This window comes from Engystomops pustulosus, chromosome 6, assembly GCF_040894005.1.
Source record: "Engystomops pustulosus chromosome 6, aEngPut4.maternal, whole genome shotgun sequence".
NCBI lineage: Eukaryota > Metazoa > Chordata > Amphibia > Anura > Leptodactylidae > Engystomops > Engystomops pustulosus.
Window position 1 is genome coordinate 187,254,290 of NC_092416.1, and position 20,806 is coordinate 187,275,095.

General features: G+C 53.4%; 1 protein-coding gene across 1 annotated transcript; it reads right to left on the reverse strand.

Moving 5' to 3' along the window:
* Positions 1 to 974: 974 nt before the first annotated feature.
* On the reverse strand, positions 975 to 20,077 carry ELAC2 (elaC ribonuclease Z 2). Its single transcript, XM_072112726.1, is given in 24 exon segments — positions 975 to 1,467; positions 1,846 to 1,990; positions 2,074 to 2,152; positions 2,223 to 2,343; positions 4,079 to 4,178; positions 4,420 to 4,529; positions 4,691 to 4,729; positions 4,805 to 4,943; positions 6,850 to 6,937; positions 9,798 to 9,919; positions 10,098 to 10,177; positions 10,252 to 10,390; positions 10,465 to 10,563; positions 10,638 to 10,750; positions 10,833 to 10,905; positions 11,021 to 11,079; positions 17,662 to 17,693; positions 17,696 to 17,719; positions 17,851 to 17,949; positions 18,153 to 18,221; positions 18,294 to 18,351; positions 19,509 to 19,573; positions 19,702 to 19,772; positions 20,031 to 20,077. Coding segments are annotated over 24 exon segments (2,151 nt in total). The 5' UTR covers positions 20,045 to 20,077; the 3' UTR covers positions 975 to 1,254.
* Positions 20,078 to 20,806: the final 729 nt, after the last annotated feature.

The window sequence follows — 20,806 nt, forward strand, 5'->3', positions numbered from 1 at the left end:
TAATGCAGTGCCCCTCCCTCTATAATGCAGTCAGCCCCCCAATAATGCAGTGCCCCTCCCTCTATAATGCAGCCAGCCCCCCAATAATGCAGTGCCCCTCCCTCTATAATGCAGCCAGCCCCCCAATAATGCAGTGCCCCTCCCTCTATAATGCAGCTAGCCCCCCAATAATGCAGCCAGCCCCCCAATAATGCAGCCAGCCCCTCCCTCTATAATGCAGCCAGCCCCCCAATAATGCAGCCAGCCCCTCCCTCTATAATGCAGCCAGCCCCTCCCTCTATAATGCAGCCAGCCCCCCAATAATGCAGCCAGCCCCCTTGACCTTGTTCTGTTACTGCAGATAGTCATGGGGGGTCCCTGCAATATCAGGGGGTCCCAATGACGGATCACTATAGGGACCTGCAGTCTCTATCCCTGGCAGACATCACCGGGACCCCCCATTACAGGCTCTCGGGGTCCCTTTAACCACTTGTTATCGGAGTGTGATGACATCATAACTGGTCAGATCGCTTTAGGTAATACAGAGACACGGACCCCGCGCCGATCACCGGTTTCACGCGCCTTTTATTTCATGGGACAAGAAAAAAAAAAAAACTTCTGCAATTCTGAAATAATAATAAAAAGTAAAAATTAGCCAAAAATGCTCTTGTAACATCAGAGATGGCAGCGCGACCAGGCCGACTACAGAGGAGTGTAGTCTGTAACCACGGCGATGCATAGTTCTGCATAGGAGCTGTATACACACAAAATTATTAGCTTTTTTTTTTTTACAAATTTGCAGAGAAACCCTCAGGACGCGGCCGATTGCAGAATACTGAGGATCCGGGGTCTATCACGTGCTGGATGGCGGTAGAGTCCCCCCTTATAAACGACTCTGGTTTCATCACCGAGACCGCCCCTTTAACACGGCTTATTGCAGCCAATGAAGTGGCAGTGGGAGGGGCTTGGAATCGGTAATCGATAAATACTGACTATTATTTTTGGTAACACTTTATGAAAATAAGATCTCAAAATAATTAATTTCCAACTAAAATAAATATTTCTCTGCGCCGCCCCTTTAGGGCCTCGGCACCAATCGGGTGTCTCGGGCAGGTCACATACGTATTGCGGACCTCCGACAGACACCTACCTGCCGGACCAACCTGGGATGTCCGTACAGGTGAGATAGAGGTGGACCCCGCCCACCTTCTGGGATCACATGACCGGAGACACGCCTCCTCTCTGTTATCAGACCGCCCCTTATCCACATGACCCTCAGTTGGCCTTTAACCTCTTCACGTCTGCGGCCACGTTGGCGTTGTCCAGGTCCCGCTTGACCCCGGTGGTCGGTTCCGCTTCGTTCTCCAGGTCTTGCTGTCGGAGTTCCCTCTTCTGCTTCCGTTCCTCCAATTCTTCCAAGTCTTCGGCAAACAGAGCCTTCAGGGGGGCCATCAGCTTGGGGAGGGTCTGCAGGTCGCTCAGCCGGATCTGTGAGGAAGCCATCAATGACAAGGAGGATATACAAATCTGAATGCAGCTTTGGCAGTGACTGGAGTTTAAGCAACCACAACAGTATGCTCTAGTCACTCCCAGAGCTGCATTTACAGTCTCAATATAAGATATTGCAAACAATTAAGGGTGCTCTCTTTTATTGAGACTGTAAATGCAGCTTTGGGAGTGACTAGAGCTTAAGACAAGGTACGAGACCATAGAAGATGTACAAAGAGAATACTAAAGCTATGGTCTTATGCTCTAGTCACCCCCAGAGCTGCATTTACAGTGGTCCAGCCAATCAGAGCAATGCTGAACCCTGGGGCAGAATCATGATTGCAGCTCTGGATGCAAGACACATCCCCTGTAACTCACCCGCATGTGATCGAAGGATACGCCGACCCGTCCGCTGAAGCCGTCGCTCATGAGGGGGAGCTTGGCGTAGCGCTGACTGAAGTGATTGAGCATCATAAACTCAGCGTTCATCTCCATCCCTACAGCGATGGCCTGGGAGGTTGTGCTGTAACACAGACGGGGATGTGATGTAGCAGAGCTGTGTGTGCTTCCCCCCCCCCCCCCGGCTCCTCTACACCAGCGCAGTACCTGTGCGCCTTCTCCATGGCGTCCTGCTCCAGCCCGTCCTCCAGCGTGGCCTCGTGGATCACCAGACTGGCGTCCTTCCCTGAGGAGACAAGTATTAGGAGGGGCTCCGGCTACACGGATACAGTGCACCGGCCCCTGCACAGCCTTACCCATCCTCACGAGGGCGTCACTCGGCCTGGTGTCCCCAGAAAACACCAACTTCCAGCCCGACTCATGGACCAGCGCACAGCCGAAGGCGTTCTTACAGTGACGGACCAGGCAGGTCTCAAACTACAAGAACAAGACACTCCAATCACAACCAGAGCTGCATCCAAATCTCTGCTGCAAACCCAAGCAGCCAGTGTTCAGTATTGTCTCTGGATAGATAGGTAACCATACCTCACACTGCTGTGCTCTCTGCAGCCAGTGTTATGTATTGTCCCTGGAGAGATGTGTAATCAGACCTCACACTGCTGTGCTCTGTGCTCTCTGCAGCCAGTGTTATGTATTGTCCCTGGAGAGATGTGTAATCAGACCTCACACTGCTGTGCTCTGTGCTCTCTGCAGCCAGTGTTATGTATTGTCCCTGGAGAGATGTGTAATCAGACCTCACACTGCTGTGCTCTGTGCTCTCTGCAGCCAGTGTTATGTATTGTCCCTGGAGAGATGTGTAATCAGACCTCACACTGCTGTGCTCTGTGCTCTCTGCAGCCAGTGTTAGGTACTGTCCCTGGAGAGAGGTGTAATCAGACCTCACACTGCTGTGCTCTGTGCTCTCTGCAGCCAGTGTTATGTATTGTCCCTGGAGAGATGTGTAATTACACCTCACACTGCTGTGCTCTGTGCTCTCTGCAGCCAGTGTTATGTATTGTCCCTGGAGAGATGTGTAATCAGACCTCACACTGCTGTGCTCTGTGCTCTCTGCAGCCAGTGTTATGTATTGTCCCTGGAGAGATGTGTAATCAGACCTCACACTGCTGTGCTCTGTGCTCTCTGCAGCCAGTGTTATGTATTGTCCCTGGAGAGATGTGTAATCAGACCTCACACTGCTGTGCTCTGTGCTCTCTGCAGCCAGTGTTATGTATTGTCCCTGGAGAGATGTGTAATCAGACCTCACACTGCTGTGCTCTGTGCTCTCTGCAGCCAGTGTTAGGTATTGTCCCTGGAGAGATGTGTAATCAGACCTCACACTGCTGTGCTCTGTGCTCTCTGCAGCCAGTGTTATGTATTGTCCCTGGAGAGATGTGTAATCAGACCTCACACTGCTGTGCTCTGTGCTCTCTGCAGCCAGTGTTATGTACTGTCCCTGAAGAGATGTGTATTCAGACCTCACACTGCTGTGCTCTGTGCTCTCTGCAGCCAGTGTTATGTATTGTCCCTGGAGAGATGTGTAATCAGACCTCACACTGCTGTGCTCTGTGCTCTCTGCAGCCAGTGTTATGTATTGTCCCTGGAGAGAGGTGTAATAATACCTCACACTGCTGTGCTCTGTGCTCTCTGCAGCCAGTGTTATGTATTGTCCCTGGAGAGATGTGTAATCAGACCTCACACTGCTGTGCTCTGTGCTCTCTGCAGCCAGTGTTATGTAGTGTCCCTGGAGAGATGTGTAATCAGACCTCACACTGCTGTGCTCTGTGCTCCCTGCAGCCAGTGTTATGTATTGTCCCTGGAGAGATGTGTAATCAGACCTCACACTGCTGTGCTCTGTGCAGTCAGAGTTCAGTATTGTCTCTGGATAGATAGGTAACCATACCTCACACTGCTGTGCTCTGTGCAGCCAGTATTAGGCGCAGTCAAAAGTCTTCTTACAGTGAAGGACCAAGCAGGTCTCAAATTATATGAGCAAGATTCAATTACTGCTACTCCAATCACATCCAGAGCTGCAGCAAATATTCCACTGATAAGCCATGAGCCTGGATCCTTGACCTGTGCTCCCATAATGCAATGCACAGCATCTTAAGGAGAAGTGTGTGCAGCTTTGGATGTGACTGGAGTACAGTGCGCTTTGTAGATACAAGTAACTTACCTTTTGCAGCTGGAAGGTGAGATGCAGGGAAGCGATGAGGTCTCGGGTCCTGGCGCAGTCCACTTGGGAGGTTTCCATCAGATTCCGTGAAGGGATGAAGCTGCGGAGGAGGAAGATGTGGAGTCTACAGGACATAATGATGCAGGGATCCCCTTATATCTTCTCTATTAGAGAAAATGGATTGCAGTAACCCTGCAGCGCCACCACAGGGGAGATGAGGTATTACACCTCGTCCATTCATGACTATGAGTCCTCCAGAGGGAGAGGCAGCGAGACTGAGGGACACTAGGAGCCGCTGCTGCTCTCTGTTGTCAGCCCTCCCCCATGGTCCTGGTCCTCACCTGATGTTGTGCAGAATCTCCTGGCAGTGGTCGTGGTACTGGTTCAGCCAGGTCATCAGTACGGTGGGTCCTACAACCAGCACCGGGGTGAGGGGCTTCCCCAGAGAGGCCTGGAGCAGGACACAAAATCACAGGATAGGTCAGAGCTATGAGCAGCACGATCCTCACACTGCTGTGCTCTGAGCTCTCTGCATTACACATATTCCATGGCTGATGGGTGGTAATACCGCACACAGCCTGCAGATGAGGGGGGCGCTGTCGCAGTACTCACCAGCGCTCGCTCCCGCTCCAGCAGCACGCGGAGGAGACCCTGCAAGGAGATAAGAGGAGGTAAGTAGCCGGCACAGGGCAGTACCCGCACCCCCCCAGGAGCAGCGCCACTTACTGTGTGGTGGTCGGCGTGGATGTGAGATACGAACACGGCAGAGAGGCGGCTCAGGACCTCGTCCACAGCGTTTCCATAGTGACGATGCAGCTGCCCGAAGGTTCCCTCTCCGCAGTCCAGGAGCATCGAAGCGGAAGCACTGCGGGGGACAGAGGAGGCGCCGTCACCCCAAAATATGCAGAGGGTGAGAGAGCGCCGTCACCCCGACACCAGAGGGCCGCCGTCACCCCCACACGAGAGGAGGCGCCGTCACCCCCACCCCATCACATGCCGAGGGATAAGAGGGCGCTGTCACCTCATCACATGCCGAGGGATAAGAGGGCGCCGTCACCCCATCACATGCCGAGGGATAAGAGGGCGCCGTCACCCCATCACATGCCGAGGGATAAGAGGGCGCTGTCACCTCATCACATGCCGAGGGATAAGAGGGCGCCGTCACCCCATCACATGCCGAGGGATAAGAGGGCGCTGTCACCTCATCACATGCCGAGGGATAAGAGGGCGCTGTCACCCCATCACATGCCGAGGGATAAGAGGGCGCTGTCACCCCATCACATGCCGAGGGATAAGAGGGCGCTGTCACCCCATCACATGCCGAGGGATAAGAGGGCGCTGTCACCCCATCACATGCCGAGGGATGAGAGGGCGCTGTCACCCCATCACATGCCGAGGGATAAGAGGGCGCTGTCACCCCATCACATACCGAGGGATAAGAGGGCGCTGTCACCCCATCACATACCGAGGGATAAGAGGGCGCTGTCACCCCATCACATGCCGAGGGATAAGAGGGCGCTGTCACCCCATCACATGCCGAGGGATAAGAGGGCGCTGTCACCCCATCACATGCCGAGGGATAAGAGGGCGCTGTCACCCCATCACATGCCGAGGGATAAGAGGGCGCTGTCACCCCATCACATGCCGAGGGATAAGAGGGCGCTGTCACCCCATCACATGCCGAGGGATAAGAGGGCGCTGTCACCCCATCACATGCCGAGGGATAAGAGGGCGCTGTCACCCCATCACATGCCGAGGGATGAGAGGGCGCTGTCACCCCATCACATGCCGAGGGATAAGAGGGCGCTGTCACCCCATCACATGCCGAGGGATGAGAGGGCGCTGTCACCCCATCACATGCCGAGGGATAAGAGGGCGCTGTCACCCCATCACATGCCGAGGGATAAGAGGGCGCTGTCACCCCATCACATGCCGAGGGATAAGAGGGCGCTGTCACCCCATCACATGCCGAGGGATAAGAGGGCGCTGTCACCCCATCACATGCCGAGGGATAAGAGGGCGCTGTCACCCCATCACATGCCGAGGGATAAGAGGGCGCTGTCACCCCATCACATGCCGAGGGATAAGAGGGCGCTGTCACCCCATCACATGCCGAGGGATAAGAGGGCGCTGTCACCCCATCACATGCCGAGGGATAAGAGGGCGCTGTCACCCCATCACATGCCGAGGGATAAAAGGGCGCTGTCACCCCATCACATGCCGAGGGATAAGAGGGCGCTGTCACCCCATCACATGCCGAGGGATAAGAGGGCGCTGTCACCCCATCACATGCCGAGGGATAAGAGGGCGCTGTCACCCCATCACATGCCGAGGGATAAGAGGGCGCTGTCACCCCATCACATGCCGAGGGATAAGAGGGCGCTGTCACCCCATCACATGCCGAGGGATGAGAGGGCGCTGTCACCCCATCACATGCCGAGGGATAAGAGGGCGCCGTCACCCCATCACATGCCGAGGGATAAGAGGGCGCCGTCACCTCATCACATGCCGAGGGATGAGAGGGCGCTGTCACCCCATCACATGCCGAGGGATAAGAGGGCGCTGTCACCCCATCACATGCCGAGGGATAAGAGGGCGCTGTCACCTCATCACATGCCGAGGGATGAGAGGGCGCTGTCACCCCATCACATGCCGAGGGATAAGAGGGCGCCGTCACCTCATCACATGCCGAGGGATGAGCGCCCCCCTGGCACCTGCTGCCCCGTCTCAGGGGACCTGCTGACATCCCCCACATACACCCCGTCACTTACCTGACATGCACCAGGGTGCCGCTCACATTACGGGTCTTCATGGGAACAGCCGAGCCGGTACCTAAGAACACGACCTCCGGATACTGCCCTGCACAGGGGAACACGGGGGGAACCGGGTCACCAACAGAACATCAACATCTCACACATTATACATGGTGAAGGGGCAACACTCATCAGGTGTGACCCCAAAACTGCAGAGTGCCATGAATTGTCCCTGGAGAGAGGTGTAATAATACCTCACACTGCTGTGCTCTGTGCTCTCTGCAGCCAGTGTTATGTATTGTCCCTGGAGAGATGTGTAATTAGACCTCACACTGCTGTGCTCTGTGCTCTCTGCAGCCAGTGTAATGTATTGTCCCTGGAGAGATGTGTAATCAGACCTCACACTGCTGTGCTCTGTGCTCTGTGCAGCCAGTGTTATGTATTGTCCCTGGAGAGATGTGTAATCAGACCTCACACTGCTGTGCTCTGTGCTCTCTGCAGCCAGTGTTATGTATTGTCCCTGGAGAGATGTGTAATCAGACCTCACACTGCTGTGCTCTGTGCTGTTTGCAGCCAGTGTTATGTATTGTCCCTGGAGAGATGTGTAATCAGACCTCACACTGCTGTGCTCTGTGCTCTCTGCAGCCAGTGTTATGTATTGTCCCTGGAGAGATGTGTAATCAGACCTCACACTGCTGTGCTCTGTGCTCTCTGCAGCCAGTGTTATGTATTGTACCTGGAGAGCTGTGTAATCAAACCTCACACTGCTGTGCTCTGTGCTCTCTGCAGCCAGTGTTATGTATTGTCCCTGGAGAGATGTGTAATCAGACCTCACACTGCTGTGCTCTGTGCTGTTTGCAGCCAGTGTTATGTATTGTCCCTGGAGAGATGTGTAATCAGACCTCACACTGCTGTGCTCTGTGCTCTCTGCAGCCAGTGTTATGTATTGTCCCTGGAGAGATGTGTAATCAGACCTCACACTGCTGTGCTCTGTGCAGCCAGTGTTATGTATTGTCCCTGGAGAGATGTGTAATCAGACCTCACACTGCTGTGCTCTGTGCTCTCTGCAGCCAGTGTTATGTATTGTCCCTGGAGAGATATGTAATCAGACCTCACACTGCTGTGCTCTGTGCTCTCTGCAGCCAGTGTAATGTATTGTCCCTGGAAAGATGTATAATCAGACCTCACACTGCTGTGCTCTGTGCTCTGTGCAGCCAGTGTTATGTATTGTCCCTGGAGAGATGTGTAATCAGACCTCACACTGCTATGCTCTGTGCTCTCTGCAGCCAGTGTTATGTATTGTCCCTGAAGTGATGTGTAATCAGACCTCACACTGCTGTGCTCTGTGCTCTCTGCAGCCAGTGTTATGTATTGTCCCTGGAGAGATGTGTAATCAGACCTCACACTGCTGTGCTCTGTGCTCTCTGCAGCCAGTGTTATGTATTGTCCCTGGAGAGATGTGTAATCAGACCTCACACTGCTGTGCTCTGTGCTGTTTGCAGCCAGTGTTATGTATTGTCCCTGGAGAGATGTGTAATCAGACCTCACACTGCTGTGCTCTGTGCTGTTTGCAGCCAGTGTTATGTATTGTCCCTGGAGAGATGTGTAATCAGACCTCACACTGCTGTGCTCTGTGCTCTCTGCAGCCAGTGTTATGTATTGTCCCTGGAGAGATGTGTAATCAGACCTCACACTGCTGTGCTCTGTGCTGTTTGCAGCCAGTGTTATGTATTGTCCCTGGAGAGATGTGTAATCAGACCTCACACTGCTGTGCTCTGTGCTCTCTGCAGCCAGTGTTATGTATTGTCCCTGGAGAGATGTGTAATCAGACCTCACACTGCTGTGCTCTGTGCTCTCTGCAGCCAGTGTTATGTATTGTACCTGGAGAGCTGTGTAATCAAACCTCACACTGCTGTGCTCTGTGCTCTCTGCAGCCAGTGTTATGTACTGTCCCTGGAGAGATGTGTAATCAGACCTCACACTGCTGTGCTCTGTGCTCTCTGCAGCCAGTGTTATGTAATGTCCCTGGAGAGATATGTAATCAGACCTCACACTGCTGTGCTCTGTGCTCTCTGCAGCCAGTGTTATGTATTGTCCCTGGAGAGATGTGTAATCAGACCTCACACTGCTGTGCTCTGTGCTCTCTGCAGCCAGTGTTATGTATTGTCCCTGGAGAGATGTGTAATCAGACCTCACACTGCTGTGCTCTGTGCTCTCTGCAGCCAGTGTTATGTATTGTCCCTGGAGAGATGTGTAATCAGACCTCACACTGCTGTGCTCTGTGCTGTTTGCAGCCAGTGTTATGTATTGTCCCTGGAGAGATGTGTAATCAGACCTCACACTGCTGTGCTCTGTGCTCTCTGCAGCCAGTGTCATGTATTGTTCCTGGGGAGATGTGTAATCAGACCTCACACTGCTGTGATCTGTGCTCTCTGCAGCCAGTGTTATGTATTGTCCCTGGAGAGATGTGTAATCAGACCTCACACTGCTGTGCTCTGTGCTCTCTGCAGCCAGTGTTATGTATAGTCCCTGGAGAGATGTGTAATCAGACCTCACACTGCTGTGCTCTGTGCTCTCTGCAGCCAGTGTTATGTATAGTCCCTGGAGAGATGTGTAATCAGACCTCACACTGCTGTGTTCTGTGCTCTCTGCAGCCAGTGTTATGTATTGTCCCTGGGGAGATGTGTAATCAGACCTCACACTGCTGTGCTCTGTGCTCTCTGCAGCCAGTGTTATGTAATGTCCCTGGAGAGATGTGTAATCAGACCTCACACTGCTGTGCTCTGTGCTCTCTGCAGCCATTGTAATGTATTGTCTCTGGAGAGCTGTGTAATCAGCCAAGAGCACAGCAGTGTGAGGACACACCCACAGTGCACGGACCTGGGGTTGCCAGCCCCTTACTCCCGGGTACACGTGCAGCACAGATCATCTCTTCAGGTCTATGATACAGGGAGGACTGTACTTACCCTCTGCAGTGGTGCCATCCGCCTGCAGGAGGTGCCGACACCCCTCCAGGGCCTCCCCAAAGCCCGGCAGCTGCAGCGCCTCCTTCACAAACTCAGAGGTTTGGTTCTGTGCCACTTGATCCCTACAAAATAAAAAAGTAAAATCAGAGAAGTTTTATAACCCCCCCACACACACAAGAAGGAAACAGAAGCTAAGCCACAGAGTCGGCTCCTCGAAGAAGTGTCCAGTCCAGAAGCAGCTGATTGGCTGATGCTTCTCAGAGCCCCGCCCCCGAGGAGCCGTCTGCACTCACTGCTCACCTCTGCCACTCGATTTTGGGTCTGAGCTGGTATTTGAGGAGACACTCGGCTCTTACCCCGGGCACATCAGAGGCTTCATCCTGCACAGAGACCACAATGTCACATCCCCGGAGCGATGCGGACACACCCCCCTGGATCTCCAGACTCCGCCTACCTGTGGGCGGATCCCCGGCAGCTGCGGGAAGATGTGGGGGTGGATGAGGTGCAGCTGACTCTGGGCCTTGTAGCTGCTCAGGTTGTGGACGGTGGACGTGTGCTCATTCATGAGGAGGTGCTGGGTGCCGGGGCCAAACCTGGGGGCCACAGCCGTGAGTGAGACTCCGCCTCCCCCTGGTGGTGTACATACAGTATAACAGCGAGCACTTACCTCTCCATCCACCGCCGGTAGGTGCTGTGCTTGAGGACGTGCTCGGGGGTCATGTGTATGACCAGAGCCGCAGCGTTTTCTGCTTTACCCTCCTGAAAACTACAAAAGGATTTTTAAAAATGTTAATCTAATTATCAAGCTCCGCCCCAGTGTCATGGCCACACCCACCACACCTCTGCCACGCCCCGTTTCCAGTGACGGGGGCGATGAAGTCCTCGCTGGGACATTCCACCACGATAACGGTAGGTCCAGGGATGTCAGGGCTCAGCACATCCGCAGGGGTGACCTGGGGGGAGGAGCCAAGAAGTCACCAATCATGAAGCAAGACAAGTGGACCAATAGCAGCTCTGAGCCCGCCCCCGCGCTACCTCTCTGCCCTCGTAGGTGACGCTTTTGCCGGCCTTCAGCTCCGTGATGATTGGTCCGATCTCTCGCGTCCCTCTAGGATATAAGAAGATGATGGCGTTATCTCAGTGCGGGGTCTCCAGGGCAGGAGAAGCAGGGGCCCAACATGACTGCACAGAGCCCGGAGCAGAGGATGCTGGGAGATACATACACCGGGAGGCCCAGGTCCCGCGCCTTCAGTACCAGGAAGTGTCCTCTCCTGTCATGGAGCTGCAAGAGATACAAGCTATTACTCTCTGTTATCAGCCATTACATCCCGGGGAGAGGACACTGTACAGGGGGGGGGATACAATCTATTACTCTCTGTTATCAGCCATTACATCCCGGGGAGAGGACACTGTACAGGGGGGGGGATACAATCTATTACTCTCTGTTATCAGTCATTACACCCCGGGGAGAGGAGACTGTACAGGGGGATACAATCTATTACTCTCTGTTATCAGCCATTACATCCCGGGGAGAGGAGACTGTACAGGGGGATACAATCTATTACTCTCTGTTATCAGCCATTACACCCCGGGGAGAGGAGACTGTACAGGGGGGATACAATCTATTACTCTCTGTTATCAGCCATTACATCCCGGGAGAGGAGACTGTACAGGGGGGATACAATCTATTACTCTCTGTTATCAGCCATTACATCCCGGGGAGAGGAGACTGTACAGGGGGGATACAATCTATTACTCTCTGTTATCAGCCATTACACCCCGGGGAGAGGAGACTGTACAGGGGGGATACAATCTATTACTCTCTGTTATCAGCCATTACATCCCGGGGAGAGGAGACTGTACAGGGGGATACAATCTATTACTCTCTGTTATCAGCCATTACACCCCGGGGAGAGGAGACTGTACAGGGGGGGGGGGATACAATCTATTACTCTCTGTTATCAGCCATTACACCCCGGGGAGAGGACACTGTACAGGGGGGATACAATCTATTACTCTCTGTTATCAGCCATTACATCCCGGGGAGAGGAGACTGTACAGGGGGGATACAATCTATTACTCTCTGTTATCAGCCATTACATCCCGGGGAGAGGAGACTGTACAGGGGGGATACAATCTATTACTCTCTGTTATCAGCCATTACATCCCGGGGAGAGGAGACTGTACAGGGGGGGGGGATACAATCTATTACTCTCTGTTATCAGCCATTACACCCCAGGGAGAGGAGACTGTACAGGGGGGGATACAATCTATTACTCTCTGTTATCAGCCATTACACCCCGGGGAGAGGAGACTGTACAGGGGGGATACAATCTATTACTCTCTGTTATCAGCCATTACACCCCGGGGAGAGGAGACTGTACAGGGGGGGATACAATCTATTACTCTCTGTTATCAGCCATTACATCCCGGGGAGAGGAGACTGTACAGGGGGGGATACAATCTATTACTCTCTGTTATCAGCCATTACATCCCGGGGAGAGGAGACTGTACAGGGGGGGATACAATCTATTACTCTCTGTTATCAGCCATTACACCCCGGGGAGAGGAGACTGTACAGGAGGGATACAATCTATTACTCTCTGTTATCAGCCATTACACCCCGGGGAGAGGAGACTGTACAGGGGGGATACAATCTATTACTCTCTGTTATCAGCCATTACACCCCGGGGAGAGGAGACTGTACAGGGGGGGATACAATCTATTACTCTCTGTTATCAGCCATTACACCCCGGGGAGAGGAGACTGTACAGGGGGGATACAATCTATTACTCTCTGTTATCAGCCATTACATCCCGGGGAGAGGAGACTGTACAGGGGGATACAATGTATTACTCTCTGTTATCAGCCATTACATCCCGGGGAGAGGAGACTGTACAGGGGGATACAATCTATTACTCTCTGTTATCAGCCATTACATCCCGGGGAGAGGAGACTGTACAGGGGGGATACAATCTATTACTCTCTGTTATCAGCCATTACATCCCGGGGAGAGGAGACTGTACAGGGGGGATACAATCTATTACTCTCTGTTATCAGCCATTACATCCCGGGGAGAGGAGACTGTACAGGGGGGATACAATCTATTACTCTCTGTTATCAGCCATTACACCCCGGGGAGAGGAGACTGTACAGGGGGATACAATCTATTACTCTCTGTTATCAGCCATTACATCCCGGGGAGAGGAGACTGTACAGGGGGGGATACAATCTATTACTCTCTGTTATCAGCCATTACACCCCGGGGAGAGGAGACTGTACAGGGGGGGGGGGGATACAATCTATTACTCTCTGTTATCAGCCATTACATCCCGGGGAGAGGAGACTGTACAGGGGGGATACAATCTATTACTCTCTGTTATCAGCCATTACATCCCGGGGAGAGGAGACTGTACAGGGGGGGATACAATCTATTACTCTCTGTTATCAGCCATTACACCCCGGGGAGAGGAGACTGTACAGGGGGGATACAATCTATTACTCTCTGTTATCAGCCATTACACCCCGGGGAGAGGAGACTGTACAGGGGGGGGATACAATCTATTACTCTCTGTTATCAGCCATTACATCCCGGGGAGAGGAGACTGTACAGGGGGGATACAATCTATTACTCTCTGTTATCAGCCATTACACCCCGGGGAGAGGAGACTGTACAGGGGGGGATACAATCTATTACTCTCTGTTATCAGCCATTACACCCCGGGGAGAGGAGACTGTACAGGGGGGATACAATCTATTACTCTCTGTTATCAGCCATTACATCCCGGGGAGAGGAGACTGTACAGGGGGATACAATCTATTACTTTCTGTTATCAGCCATTACATCCCGGGGAGAGGAGACTGTACAGGGGGGATACAATCTATTACTCTCTGTTATCAGCCATTACATCCCGGGGAGAGGAGACTGTACAGGGGGGGATACAATCTATTACTCTCTGTTATCAGCCATTACCATCCCGGGGAGAGGAGACTGTACAGGGGGGGATACAATCTATTACTCTCTGTTATCAGCCATTACATCCCGGGGAGAGGAGACTGTACAGGGGGGATACAATCTATTACTCTCTGTTATCAGCCATTACACCCCGGGGAGAGGAGACTGTACAGGGGGGATACAATCTATTACTCTCTGTTATCAGCCATTACATCCCGGGGAGAGGAGACTGTACAGGGGGGATACAATCTATTACTCTCTGTTATCAGCCATTACACCCCGGGGAGAGGAGACTGTACAGGGGGGGATACAATCTATTACTCTCTGTTATCAGCCATTACATCCCGGGGAGAGGAGACTGTACAGGGGGGATACAATCTATTACTCTCTGTTATCAGCCATTACATCCCGGGGAGAGGAGACTGTACAGGGGGGATACAATCTATTACTCTCTGTTATCAGCCATTACACCTGGGGAGAGGAGACTGTACAGGGGGGGATACAATCTATTACTCTCTGTTATCAGCCATTACAACCCTGGGAGAGGAGACTGTACAGGGGGATACAATCTATTACACTCTGTTATCAGCCATTACATCCCGGGGAGAGGAGACTGTACAGGGGGGGATACAATCTATTACTCTCTGTTATCAGCCATTACACCCCGGGGAGAGGAGACTGTACAGGGGGGGATACAATCTATTACTCTCTGTTATCAGCCATTACATCCCGGGGAGAGGAGACTGTACAGGGGGGATACAATCTATTACTCTCTGTTATCAGCCATTACACCCCGGGGAGAGGAGACTGTACAGGGGGGATACAATCTATTACTCTCTGTTATCAGCCATTACACCCCGGGGAGAGGAGACTGTACAGGGGGGATACAATCTATTACTCTCTGTTATCAGCCATTACACCCCGGGGAGAGGAGACTGTACAGGGGGATACAATCTATTACTCTCTGTTATCAGCCATTACATCCCGGGGAGAGGAGACTGTACAGGGGAAACACAATCTATTACTCTCTGTTATCAGCCATTACATCCCGGGGAGAGGAGACTGTACAGGGGGGGATACAATCTATTACTCTCTGTTATCAGCCATTATATCCCGGGGAGAGGAGACTGTACAGGGGGATACAATCTATTACTCTCTGTTATCAGCCATTACACCCCGGGGAGAGGAGACTGTACAGGGGGGATACAATCTATTACTCTCTGTTATCAGCCATTACATCCCGGGGAGAGGAGACTGTACAGGGGGGGATACAATCTATTACTCTCTGTTATCAGCCATTACACCCCGGGGAGAGGAGACTGTACAGGGGGATACAATCTATTACTCTCTGTTATCAGCCATTACATCCCGGGGAGAGGAGACTGTACAGGGGGGGATACAATCTATTACTCTCTGTTATCAGCCATTACACCCCGGGGAGAGGAGACTGTACAGGGGGGGATACAATCTATTACTCTCTGTTATCAGCCATTACACCCCGGGGAGAGGAGACTGTACAGGGGGGATACAATCTATTACTCTCTGTTATCAGCCATTACACCCCGGGGAGAGGAGACTGTACAGGGGGGGATACAATCTATTACTCTCTGTTATCAGCCATTACATCCCGGGGAGAGGAGACTGTACAGGGGATATACAATCTATTACTCTCTGTTATCAGCCATTACACCCCGGGGAGAGGAGACTGTACAGGGGGGGATACAATCTATTACTCTCTGTTATCAGCCATTACACCCCGGGGAGAGGAGACTGTACAGGGGGGATACAATCTATTACTCTCTGTTATCAGCCATTACACCCCGGGGAGAGGAGACTGTACAGGGGGGGGGGGGGGGGGATACAATCTATTACTCTCTGTTATCAGCCATTACACCCGGGGAGAGGAGACTGTACAGGGGGGATACAATCTATTACTCTCTGTTATCAGCCATTACACCCCGGGGAGAGGAGACTGTACAGGGGGGATACAATCTATTACTCTCTGTTATCAGCCATTACACCCCGGGGAGAGGAGACTGTACAGGGGGGATACAATCTATTACTCTCTGTTATCAGCCATTACATCCCGGGGAGAGGAGACTGTACAGGGGGGGATACAATCTATTACTCTCTGTTATCAGCCATTACACCCGGGGAGAGGAGACTGTACAGGGGGATACAATCTATTACTCTCTGTTATCAGCCATTACATCCCGGGAGAGGAGACTGTACAGGGGGGGGATACAATCTATTACTCTCTGTTATCAGCCATTACACCCCGGGGAGAGGAGACTGTACAGGGGGATACAATCTATTACTCTCTGTTATCAGCCATTACACCCCGGGGAGAGGAGACTGTACAGGGGGGGGGGGGATACAATCTATTATTCTCTGTTATCAGCCATTACATCCCGGGGAGAGGAGACTGTACAGGGGGATACAATCTATTACTCTCTGTTATCAGCCATTACATCCCGGGGAGAGGAGACTGTACAGGGGGGGGGGGATACAATCTATTATTCTCTGTTATCAGCATTACATCCCGGGGAGAGGAGACTGTACAGGGGGATACAATCTATTACTCTCTGTTATCAGCCATTACATCCCGGGGAGAGGAGAATGTACAGGGGGGATACAATCTATTACTCTCTGTTATCAGCCATTACATCCCGGGGAGAGGAGACTGTACAGGGGGGATACAATCTATTACTCTCTGTTATCAGCCATTACACCCCGGGGAGAGGAGACTGTACAGGAGGGATACAATCTATTACTCTCTGTTATCAGCCATTACATCCCGGGGAGAGGAGACTGTACAGGGGGGGGGGATACAATCTATTACTCTCTGTTATCAGGCCATTACACCTGGGGAGAGGAGACTGTACAGGGGGATACAATCTATTACTCTCTGTTATCAGCCATTACATCCCGGGGAGAGGAGACTGTACAGGGGGATACAATCTATTACTCTCTGTTATCAGCCATTACACCCCGGGGAGAGGAGACTGTACAGGGGGGATACAATCTATTACTCTCTGTTATCAGCCATTACACCCCGGGGAGAGGAGACTGTACAGGGGGGGATACAATCTATTACTCTCTGTTATCAGCCATTACACCCCGGGGAGAGGAGACTGTACAGGGGGGGATACAATCTATTACTCTCTGTTATCAGCCATTACACCCCGGGGAGAGGAGACTGTACAGGGGGGGATACAATCTATTACTCTCTGTTATCAGCCATTACACCCCGGGGAGAGGAGACTGTACAGGGGGGGATACAATCTATTACTCTCTGTTATCAGCCATTACACCCCGGGAGAGGAGACTGTACAGGGGGGGGATACAATCTATTACTTTCTGTTATCAGCCATTACATTCCGGGGAGAGGAGACTGTACAGGGGGGGATACAATCTATTACTCTCTGTTATCAGCCATTACACCCCGGGAGAGGAGACTGTACAGGGGGGTACAATCTATTACTCTCTGTTATCAGCCATTACATCCCGGGGAGAGGAGACTGTACAGGGGGATACAACCTATTACTCTCTGTTATCAGCCATTACATCCCGGGGGGAGGAGACTGTACAGTGGGGATACAATCTATTACTCTCTGTTATCAGCCATTACACCCCGGGGAGAGGAGACTGTACAGGGGGATACAATCTATTACTCTCTGTTATCAGCCATTACATCCCGGGGAGAGGAGACTGTACAGGGGGATACAATCTATTACTCTCTGTTATCAGCCATTACACCCGGGGAGAGGAGACTGTACAGGGGGGGGGATACAATCTATTACTCTCTGTTATCAGCCATTACATCCCGGGGGAGGAGACTGTACAGGGGATACAATCTATTACTCTCTGTTATCAGCCTTCTTGTATGTTAGGAGGGTTAGCACTCACCTTGCAGACATAGGAGATCACACAGGGAGGGATCTGTTTACAATCCTCCTTCTGATATCTGAAACAATAACCAAAATAAATTATTCTCATGTCCGTCCACCACCATCTAATCCATAGGGAGATTTTAGAAGAGGAAATCATATGGCTATTATCCCCCCCACCTCCCCTTTATTGTGGCTCCCATTATACCTGGTGATGTTCTTCCTGGTCTTGGTTCACACAGACCCTCATCACCCTCAGGTTTCGGAGATGGAGACCCCGGGGGGCTCCCGCTGTCTGTACTGCTGCCTGCAGAAAAAGCACAAGATTCTGCATTTCCTGCAGTGTCCACTAGATGTCAGCACAGCACTACAGGCAGGAGAGGAGCAGCTCACTTTACAGCTGCTGCAAAGAACGTGTGTCACAGCAACAGCAGATAAAAAGCTGTGTGCAGCGCTACTGGCAGCCGGATTACCCATCACCCAGCTTTCCCAGAGACAGACAGGACTTACTGAAGATGGGCACCTGTGTGACGGACATGGTCTCATCATTGTAGAGAGGATCGGTGTAAGGGCGCACGTCTGCAGGACAGGGAAAGGGTTATTCATATCATCAATAATCCCCCCCCCTCACCCTGACCCCTGGGGTCTTACCCACTGCCAGCCCCTCCATAGGTCCGCAGTACGTCTTTATCGCTTGTAGAAACTTATTCTGTAAAACAATTAAAAATTTATAAAAGAATTGGAAGATGTGGCAACCTAATAATGTAAGACAAGTCATCAATAAATGCTCCACGCTGCAGCTCCTCCCCCCTCCTCCATGCTCCACGCTGCAGCTCCTCCCCCCCTCCTCCATGCTCCACGCTGCAGCTCCTCCCCCCCCCTCCATGCTCCACGCTGCAGCTCCTCCCCCCCCCTCCATGCTCCACGCTGCAGCTCCTCCCCCCCTCCTCCATGCTCCACGCTGCAGCTCCTCCCCCCTCCTCCATGCTCCACGCTGCAGCTCCTCCCCCCCCCTCCATGCTCCACGCTGCAGCTCCTCCCCCCCCCTCCATGCTCCACGCTGCAGCTCCTCCCCCCTCCGTGCTCCACGCTGCTGCTCCTCTCCCCCTCCGTGCTCCACGCTGCAGCTCCTCCCCCCTCCGTGCTCCACGCTGCAGCTCCTCCCCCCCTCCGTGCTCCACGCTGCAGCTCCTCCCCCCTCCGTGCTCCACGCTGCAGCTCCTCCCCCCTCCGTGCTCCACGCTGCAGCTCCTCCCCCCTCCGTGCTCCACGCTGCAGCTCCTCCCCCCTCCGTGCTCCACGCTGCCCTCCGTGCTCCACGCTGCAGCTCCTCCCCCCTCCGTGCTCCACGCTGCAGCTCTTCTCCCCCTCCGTGCTCCACGCTGCAGCTCCTCCCCCCCCTCCGTGCTCCACGCTGCAGCTCCTCCCCCCCTCCGTGCTCCACGCTGCAGCTCCTCCCCCCCTCCGTGCTCCACGCTGCAGCTCCTCCCCCCCTCCATGCTCCACACTGCAGCTCCTCCCCCCCTCCGTGCTCCACGCTGCAGCTCCTCCCCCCTCCGTGCTCCACGCTGCAGCTCCTCTCCCCCTCCGTGCTCCACGCTGCAGCTCCTCTCCCCTCCGCGCTCCAGCTCCTCTCCCTCCGTCCTGTACTCTGCAGCTCCTCCTCCTTCTGTGCTCTACTCTGCACTGAAGCTCCTCCTCCTCTATGTTCTACTCTAAAGCTCCTCCTCCCCTATGCATGCTCTACTCTGTAGCTCCTCCTCCTCCATGTTCCACTCTGAAGCTCCTCCCCCTATGCATGCTCTTCTCTGTAGCTCCTCCTGCCCCATGCTTTACACTGCAGCAACCAGGGAGGGGGCCACTTACCAGCTGTGGGGGGCCAGAGACCACACAATTTGGAAGCCCCACGTCCCTCAGAGTCAGGAGAACACCTATGGGGAACCAGAGAATGCATGTTTATAAAAGTGTAGACCCATCTACAAAATATTTGAATGAATATTCATGAGTCTGTTATTATGCCCCGCCCACATTGCCCCCTGGAAGGGGTCCGTGCACCCACCTGACAACCCTCCGACATTGGCCCAGTTCATTCTGGTGATGAAGACGTTGTCGAGGCGCGACAGCTTCACCCTGAAGAGAGAAGCCAGACGCTCCAATCAGAGGCCTCTGCAAGGTCACATGATACACCGCCAGCTGCACCCGGCACAGGCACCGCCAGCTGCACCCGGCACAGGCACCGCCAGCTGCACCCGGCACAGGCACCGCCAGCTGCACCCGGCACAGGCACCGCCAGCTGCACCCGGCACAGGCACCGCCAGCTGCACCAAGATCTATACATTCTGGATGTCCCTATGTGCAGGCCTTATATGTTATCCTATAGACACTCACTTGTTCTCGTGCATAAGTCTCTGCACCCCCTCACCACAATTGAGAAGATACCTAAAAGAGGAGAAAGCATAGGGTTAAATGGAGATGACACGCCCCCTAATACAGATCCCGCCTCCTGCAGCTGCACCAATGGATACAAACCCCAGACACATCTTCCCTCTCCTCCTCCCTCCTCCTGCCCCCTCTTCAGTCTCTCCTCTCCTCCCCCTCCCCCCTTCTCCCTCTCCTCCTCAGTCTCTCCTTCCCCCCTCCCTCTCCTCCACAGTCTCTCCTTCCCCCCTCCCTCTCCTCCACAGTCTCTCCTTCCCCCCTCCTCCACAGTCTCTCCTTCCCCCCTCCTCCACAGTCTCTCCTTCCCCCCTCCTCCACAGTCTCTCCTTCCCCCCTCCTCCACAGTCTCTCCTTCCCCCCTCCTCCAACAGTCTCTCCTTCCCCCTCCTCCACAGTCTCTCCTTCCCCCCTCCTCCACAGTCTCTCCTTCCCCCCTCCTCCACAGTCTCTCCTTCCCCCCTCCTCCACAGTCTCTCCTTCCCCCCTCCCCCACAGTCTCTCCTTCCCCCCTCCCCCACAGTCTCTCCTTCCCCCCTCCCCCTCAGTCTCTCCTTCCCCCCTCCCTCTCAGTCTCTCCTTCCCCCCTCCCTCTCAGTCTCTCCTTCCCCCCTCCCTCTCAGTCTCTCCTTCCCCCTCCCTCTCAGTCTCTCCTTCCCCCCTCCCTCTCAGTCTCTCCTTCCCCCCTCCCTCTCAGTCTCTCCTTCCCCCCTCCCTCTCAGTCTCTC